We start from the raw sequence: 9,153 nt of genomic DNA on the forward strand, positions 1-9,153 counted from the left end.
AAATACTGACCGGGAGCCAATCAGAACCCGCGGCAGTTGGCACCGAAGGGGCGGGCACAGGTGATTCTCATCGGTAATCATGACATACAAGGCTAAATGAGATGCATAAAGGCAACATTTGCATATTGTAGTACTCCTTCCAAGCCTGTAGGTGGCGACCATCCACATTACCGTTCTGTAATCTACATTTCGGATACGTTTCGATTCCGAATCGTTTGTCTATAAAGATCACCGCCCTCTTCATAACTTTTATTTTGAATGTCACAGGACAAAACGACAACAACACAAACACGGTTCAACTTTTGTTTTGAAAGTGTCACTTCCTCTCGTTTGTTTACAAAGCAGTCAAATGTCAACCGGTGTTTCTTACGCGGGGTTGTGACCTCGGTTGCATTCTTCGGATCCGGTTCCGATTCCCAAAATGACAGCGACAGCTGAGGGGTCGACGCCCAAGAGTACTCCAGACTCACCACACATTTTGAATTTATACTCAACGTATAGAATTGTAATACTAAAAGATTTCGCTATTATATTACTTCATTTAATTCAGACACAATTATATAACTTTTAATATTTAATGAGCCTTGTATTTTGTAACACAAGTAGCCTTGAGGATATGCCCTTGGGCATCGAGATATATATATATACAATTTAAATAATTTATAAAAGACAATCAAGGGTCCCAAACCCCTTCATATGACTGTTTATAACAAAACATTCATATACCTATATATTTTTTCTTAGATTGTCCCCGTTTTGTACACTCACCACATAATGGTAACGTAAAAAAAAGGAAATGTTGCCACAGTACTCTTTAAAATATTACGAGCCACCCACGCCTTGACAAAAGATACGTACGCCAGTTTGTGATCCAAAACGAAAAGAATAAAGCGTTGAATCCGTTCCAAAAAGTCAGAGTGAGCTAACGACGACGTGAAAAATTCATTCATTTTTATGATTAACATTCATAAAAGCTCTTTTTCAACACTCAAATAAGCGCCAAGGTAGTTAACAGAAGCTAGCTAGTAGTTTCAAGATGGTTAAGTGCCTTTTCTTCATTCAGCTACTGTATGATGCTAATGGTGTTAGCTTAGCCTACCTTTTATTAAAACTAGCATAAATAAATGAATGAATAACTACATAAATAACATGTTTGTTGTAACTGTTAGCTATTGTAGCCATTTCATAGCTTGCTATATAGGCTAGCTGGCATGTTTTTTTTAAATAATTTTTTCAAGTACTTTCAGTCAATGTAGTAGCACTCGATAATAGTTTTAGCAAAGTATTGACGTAAAAAAATGTGTTTGGTACGCTAAACCGGTGTTTCATTTCTATTAGTACTTTTGAGGTGTTTTGCTTTTTCTTAGCTAGCAATATGAGTTAGCGCCGGCCAGGGTTTGAATAGGCTAACATGGGTGTATAAAAAAAGCTTATTTGAACATTTCGTAGATTGCTAAATATTAATTTGAACGATAGTTGGGTATAACAATCAGCTAAGAGTGCTAGCAAAGCATCAAGGTCTAAAATTGTTTGGCTATGCTAAAGCTGCGTTTTATTTAGACACATTTATCTTTTTTTTTCTAGCTAGCTATATGGGTTAGCAGAGGAAAGATTTTGAACAGGGTAACGTTGCTAGCAAAAACAGTTTTTGACTGTTTTCTAGATTGTTCACCATTTGGAGATGTTTATTTTTTTGTAGCTCGCTATACAAACTAGCAGGAAGTAGCGTTTGAAGAAGTTAACATTGCTAGCAAAAACAGTTTTTTACTATTTTATAAATTGTTCAGCATTTTGGGATGTTTAGTTGTTTGTAGCTCGCTATACAAACTCGCAGGAAGTAGCATTTGAACAGGCTAACATTGCTAGCAAAAAAAGTTTCTATTTTCTAGGTTGTTCAGTGTTTTGAGATGTTTAGTTGTTTGTAGCTAGCTATACGGGCTAGCAGGAAGTAGGGTTTGAACAGCCTAACACTGTTAGCGAAACAGTTTTGACTATTCTCTAGATTGTTCAATATTTTGAGATGTTCAGTTGTTTGTAGCTAGCTATACAAACTAGCAGAAAGGAGCGTTTGAACAGACTAACATTGCTAGCGAAACAGTTTTTGACCAGTCTCCAAATTATTCAGTATTTTGGGATGTTTAGTTGTGTATAGCTAGCTATACAAACTAGCAGGGAGTAGCGTTTGAACAGACTAACATTGCTAGCGAAACAGTTTTTGACCAGTCTTTAAATTATTCAGTATTTTGGGATGTTTAGTTGTTTGTAGCTCGCTATACAAACTAGCGGGGAGCAGCGTTTGAACTGACTAACATTGTTAGCAAAACAGTTTTTGACTATTCTCTAGATTGCTCAGTATTTTGAGATATTTAGTTGTTTGTAGCTAGCTATACAAACTAGCAGGAAGTAGCATTTGAGGAGGCTAGCTATGCTAGCAAAAAAAGTTTCTGACTATTTTCTAAGTTGTTCAGTATTTTTAGACGGTTGTTTGTCGCTAGCTATACAAACTAGCAGAAAGGAGCATTTGAACAGGCTAACATTGCTAGCAATAAAAACGTTTTTTGACTATTTTCTAAATTGTTCAGTATTTTGGGATGTTTAGTTGTTTGTAGCTAGCTATACGAACTAGCAGAAAGGAGCGTTTGAACAGGCTAACCTTGCTAGCAAAACATTTTTTGACTATTCTCCGGATTGTTCAGTATTTTGAGATGTTTAGTTGTGTGTAGCTAGCTATACAAACTAGCAGGGAGTAGCGTTTGAACGGACGAACATTGCTAGCGAAACAGTTTTTGACCAGTCTCCGAATTATTCAGTATTTTGGGATGTTTAGTTGTTTGTAGCTCGCTATACGAACTCGCAGGGAGTGGTGTTTGAACGGGCTAACATTGCTAGCGAAACAGTTTTTGACTATTCTCTAGATTGTTCAGTATTTTGAGATGTTTAGTTGTTTGTAGCTAGCTATACAAACTAGCAGGAAGTAGCATTTGAGGAGGCTAGTATGCTAGCAAAAAAAGTTTCTGACTATTTTCTAAGTTGTTCAGTATTTTGGGATGTTTAGTTGTGTGTAGCTAGCTATACAAACTAGCAGGGAGCAGCGTTTGAACAGACTAACATTGTTAGCGAAACAGTTTTTGACTATTCTCTAGATTGTTCAGCATTTTGAGACGATTGTTTGTAGCTAGCTATACAAACCAGCAGAAAGGAGCGTTTGAACAGGCTAACATTGCTAGCAAAAACGGTTTTTGACTATTTTCTACATTGTACAGTGTTTTTAACCACATGTATGTCGGCAGCAGATTAATTTTGAGTTTATCTTCAAAGCTACAACGAAATCAGACATTTCCATGGTGCCACCGACGGTTATAGACGTCCTCAAAGGAACTTTCCATTCCGATGAACCCGATTTCAAAAAACCGTTAAATATCCGTCCTCAGCCGTTCTACTCGAGGTAACGTTCGCCTCAGTTCCCCTTTCGACCGCGGCTAGCTTGCGGGGGCTCTTGAGAAACGCGGAAATCCGTCGTCCGCGCTCGTGAGCCCCGCCCTGCTGGCCGGATCGCAAGGCCATCAGTTCGATTTCGTGCCTGGCGGCCGTTTCCAGAACCTGCTGCTTGTTGTAGAACAAAACAAAATTGTTTATGATGGGATGGATCGGTAGCGCGATAGCGATTACGCCGCACAGGAAGCTAATGGCGGCGTTGCAGCGCCCCAGGGTGGTTTTGGGGTACACGTCTCCGTAGCCCACCGTCGTCATGGTGATCACCGCCCACCAGAAAGACTGCGGGATGCTAGTGAACAAAGTATCGGGGTGGTTTTGCTCCACCGTGTAGCCTAGCGCTGAAAACAGGAAGACCCCGACCCCCATGTACATGAGGAGCAGGCCTAACTCTTTCAGGCTGCTCTTCAGGGCGCTGGTGAGGGTTTGGAGACCCGAAGAGTGGCGAGCTAGCTTGAAAATGCGCGCGATGCGCATGATGCGGAGGGCTTGGACCGCTTGCTGGACGTTAGCTAGCTCCATGACGCCGGCGCCTAGCGAGGTGAGGAGCAGCACCACGAAGAAGGGCATGATGGCCAGGAAGTCCACCAGGTTCATGAAAGCTAGGGCGAACTTGACCTTGTTTGGTGAGGAGATCAGGCGCAGGAGGTATTCCACGGTGAACCAGCCGATGCAGACCGTCTCGATGCACTGGGGGGGAAAAGAATTTTGATTTTTTCTCTTTGCTTTTTAGTTTGAGATTTTCGGCAAAACTCACAGGCACGTATTCTTTATCTTTTGCAAAGAAAGACTGTTCCTAGGCGCTCATTTATACTTTCTCAATCATTTGATATAATAATGATATATTGTCTTATTTTATCCAGTTTGTTTTTTCAATTTTGATTTTTTTTTTTCCATGTTTGAATTGGATTTCTTTTGACATATTTTTAAAATTCATTTTATTAATTCAATTTTTTACTTATTTTACCTTCTTTTATTTTTTTGAATGTCACATTTTATTTTTCATAGTATATTTTTGTATCTGATTTATATATATATTTTTTAAAAATAGTGTATTGTTTTATTTATTTTGATGGTGATTATTAAATTTGGAATATGTTATTATTTTATTATTTATTAATCATTTCTTCAGTTTTATTTTATTTTACCATTATTTTATTTGATATCTTAGATTTTTTTGAATATGTTTTTTCATTTTAATTTATTCCATTTTAATTTACTTTGCATTATTTTATATTTTAATTTATGTTCTTATTTATGCTGACCCTTTTTGATATGTTTATACTAATTTGATATTTTTTAGTATTTAAAATTGTTTTGATTTTAAATCACATATTCTATTTTTTATGTTATATTTTATTCATTCATTTATTCGAATATACTGATGGATATTTTTTCCTATATTTAGTTTTAATTATGTCGTTTGTTTGAAACTGGTCATCAGCACAGCCCAGGATATCATCGACGTTCCTGCCTAGTCTACAATGAATGTATCACTTCAACTCTTTAGAACAAACTTCTGATGTAAATTCTAGGACCTCCAAGGCTAGGTTCCCCATCACGTTAATTTTTCTATTTTCTGTTTTTTGAGGGTTTTTAACGGTTTGTTTTTTTTGCTCTTTGCTTTTGCTCATCAACATAGCCTATGAAATTATCTTCTGCTTCATTTTATTCAATAATTTTTTCAGAACGGGTCATAAACACAGCCCAGGAAATCATCGGCTGCCTATTTTTTGTTTCATTCATTTAATTTGTTTGGAACTGGTCATCAACACAGCCCAGTAAATCATCGACGTCCCTGCCTAGTCTACAATGAATGTATCACTTCAACTCTTTAGAACAAACTTCTGATGTAAATCCTAGGACCTCCAAGGCTAGGTTCCCTATCACGTTAATTTTACTAAATTCTTTATCTGTTTTTTGAGGGTTTTTAACGTTTTTTTTTCTTCGCTTTGTGTTTTTGCTCATCAACATAGCCTATGAAATTATCTGCTCCCTATTTTTCATTTTATTCAATCATTTTTTTTCAGAACAGGTCATAAACACAGCCCAGGAAATCATCGGCTGCCTATTTTTTGTTTCATTCATTTAATTTGTTTGGAACTGGTCACGAACACAGGCCAGGAAATCATGGGCTGCCAATTTTTGTTTTATTCATTTAATTTGTCTGGAAAAAAAGTCATAATAAGCGCGGCCCAGAGAATCATCAGCCCCCCTGCCCAGTATACAATGAATGTATTACTTTAGCGCCATTAAAACAAACTTTGATTTTTAATGTTATGACCTCCAAAGTTGGGTTCTCCACCAAGTTCCCTTCCTCGTCCTCCACCTGCAGGTCAGGTATGGTACTGACACACATGACCACGGAGGAGACCAGGATGAGGACGAAGGACACAACAGCGACGATGTGAGCCGGGATCGACGAGTCGGGTTTCTCCATCAACCTCCACGTGAAGGTCTGAAAACGCCGCCAGCCCCCGACGTTGGGGTCCCCGTCCCGGTCCACCAGGATGGTCCGGACCTTCTCGGCGATCTCCTCCAGCTCATCCTCCGCCTCCTTCAGCTGAACCTTGCAGCACTCGTCCAAAAAAGCCGAATCGATCTTCCAGAAATCCATTTCTTTCATGAAACACACTGGACAGATTCCACGCTTGACGTGGATCTCCCCGTAATCGTAAAGCTCCGAGATGCACTTGAACGCATCAGGATCCCGATCGAAATAAAACTCCCCTTTTTCGGGGTCGTAGTCGTCGCAGATCTCCTCGGTGGGGACGGGGGACCCCAAGTTGGACAACTGGGCCAAGCGAGTGTCCGGGAAACGGTTGAGAAGGTCGCGGGAAAATGCACACCTCAGCCCGCCGATGTTCACCAGGATCTCCGGTTCCTGGCTGGATCTGGAGACGCTCCGGTAGCGGCTCTTGTGGGTTCCCCACATTGTGGTAGACAAAAAGAAACACGAGAAAAATGTCCGAATCAATGACAACTTTTTAACGCTCCCCCCAAAAATAAAAAAGGGATTTTATTTTTATCGCTCTTAATTGCACGCGCTCTCGTTGAGAGTGGGCAAAGTTGGAGTGAAGCGCGCAACTTGAAGTCAAGCTCCCGGTAATAGGAAAGACAATTTCCGGTTTTACAAAACAAGAGTGCAGGTTGGAGTGGACAAAATTGCATGGACAATAAAAGTCTCGGAAGGGGCAATTTCCGGTACAAGACCACAATAAAGTAATTCTAATGGTGGACAATGTTGACACAAAATAAGAGTAAATCTTGTAGTGACAAAGTTGGATCGAGACGTACGACTTGATGTCAAGCTCAAAGTAATTGGAACAATAACTTCCGGCACACCAAAACAAGAGTAAGTTTGGAGTGTGATAAGTTGGAGTGAAGCGCGCAACTTGAAGTCAAGCTCCCGGTAATAGGAAAGCCAATTTCCGGTATCACAAAACAAGAGTGCAGGTTGGAGTGGACAAAGTTGCATGAACGCTAAAAGTCACGGAAGGGGCAATTTACGGTACAAGACCACAATAAAGTAATTCTAATGGTGGACAATGTTGACACAAAATAAGGGTAAATCTTGTAGTGCTAAAGTTGGATCGAAACGTGCGACTTGAAGTCAAGCTCAAAGTAATTGGAACAATAACTTCCGGCACACCAAAACAAGAGTGAAGCTTCGAGTGACAAAGTTGGATTGAAACATGCGACTTGGAGTCAAGCTCGCAATCATGGGAACGATGACTTCTGGTACACCAAAACTAGAGTAAAGATGCAAAATAATGGAATGGACAATTTCCGGTAAGAGACCAAAATAAAGAAATGCTTATAGTGTACAAAGTTAGAGTAACTTCTGGTACGACATAAAAAATAAGAGTATTGAGTGGACAGCGTTGGATAGAAGCGCAAAATGTTTTTTTAACGGCTCCGTTTTAAAAATGTATCTTTACGGATAGGACCGGAAATGATGACTTCCGGTACGACGCCAACGCAAGAGTATTGTTTTTATTTTCTTCATTTCCGGAAAACCAACGGCAATTGTCGAATCAGACAATCCACGAGGGCACTTTTATAATTTGGTGAAAACGATTTATTTGTGTGAAATAAACGAAAAATTAACAAAATGTAACAAATCTAAAGATACAAAGAACATTCTTAGTCTGGAACGTTTTCTTAAAACTAAAGAAAAACACTCCCATGGCTCATTGCAACGTATAACTGTATCAAACAACTATAAAGTATACATTTTCTGATTATTAGAGTCGATTTCTCTAATCTTACCACAAAAAGTATACAGTATACCATTATTTTACCTGTTTTCTAGATCTTTTGAGGATTCACAGCTGCCTGAGGACCGGCTTAGTGCTATTGTCATACCCATTTTTAAAGGGGGGAGCACAATAAGTGCAGCTAACTATAGACCAGTTAGCTTGACTAGCTGGGTCTGTAAAATGTTTGAGAGAATTATTTCAGATGCCATATGGAAATTTATACAGCAGAATCTTTTTACGTTTAAGCAACATGGGTTTAAGTTCGGACATTCTACCATGACTAACTTGATAGCTCATTTGAATAATATTACCAGTATGTTTTTCGTTCGCAATATGGCTGGTCATGTTGTTTACTTAGACTTTTGCAAGGCTTTTGATAAAGTGTCTCATGTCAAGCTTTTACAAAAACTGAAATGTTATGGTATTCGTGGAAAACTGCTTGAATGGATAACTGCATACTTGTCAAATCGTAAACAATGCGTAAAAAGTGATGATGTTCTTTCAGCGTGGTCGGAAGTTTGTAGTGGGGTACCGCAGGGCTCAGTACTAGGACCATTATTATTCCTGTTTTTTTGTGAACGACCTATCCGAGGTCATTCAAAGTAGTGAAATCTCAATTTTTGCAGATGATGCTAAACTGTCGACTTTCTTACCAAAAACCCAGGTTGCAGGAACAATTGATTCTCTTCAAAATGACATTAAATCAGTTTTTCTTTGGGCCGAACAGTGGCAACTGCAACTGTCATCTCATAAATGCTTAGCACAGTCGTTTTTTCATGGTTCTGTTCCGCTGTATAACATTAATGATCATGATTTGCACGTTGTTACCGAACATAAGGATGTGGGTGTCACTCTTACTTCAAACCTAAAGTTTATCACGCATATCGCCAAAATTACCAACAAAGCCAATAACGTAGCATCAAACATTTACAGAAATGTTTACAACAAGAACCTTTGGCCATGCTCACTCTCAGCATTAGTTTTGTGTCATGTTTTGATTAATGTTTCTAACAATACTTTCAATAAACATTACATTAGATTATATGTATAGTATGTCGTTGTCGTCCAAATAAACGAATATTGGGACTTTGGAGGTAAAACTCGGCTTTGTATGTTGATTTGTCGCACTCTAGTGGCCAAAAATTACATTGACTGTCATTTATAAGCACTGTATATAAATGTACCCAATCTTTTGCCAGTATTTACTCCTGTTTTGAATAATCAGTACTCCATTATTATTTTTCCATTTTCCAAACAACATAATAAGTCCCACTTCTTTTTCGTCAATTTGTTATGCGCATAAACACTTCCCTGTAAACCCTACACGGCGTCTTTCGATTGGTCAACTAACCGGAACTGTGTCTTCCAGCCAATCGACGCTGGTCGTCTGGTGGCATCG

The 9,153-nt window shown here is 38.9% G+C and overlaps 1 protein-coding gene across 1 annotated transcript; it reads right to left on the minus strand.

The window, feature by feature from the left end:
• Nucleotides 1-3,402: 3,402 nt before the first annotated feature.
• Nucleotides 3,403-6,565, minus strand: LOC148346398 (voltage-gated potassium channel regulatory subunit KCNF1-like). The gene is made up of 2 exons (XM_088325650.1): nt 5,777-6,565; nt 3,403-4,182 (listed from the first exon to the last, which is right to left on the minus strand). The coding sequence occupies exons 1-2, from the start codon at nt 6,425-6,427 to the stop codon at nt 3,403-3,405; spliced, it is 1,431 nt and encodes a 476-aa protein (XP_088181776.1). The 5' UTR covers nt 6,428-6,565.
• Nucleotides 6,566-9,153: the final 2,588 nt, after the last annotated feature.

Source organism: Urocampus carinirostris, chromosome 20 (assembly GCF_059441175.1).
Source record: "Urocampus carinirostris isolate Australia breed hairy pipefish chromosome 20, RoL_Ucar_1.0, whole genome shotgun sequence".
In the NCBI taxonomy this organism is placed as follows: domain Eukaryota; kingdom Metazoa; phylum Chordata; class Actinopteri; order Syngnathiformes; family Syngnathidae; genus Urocampus; species Urocampus carinirostris.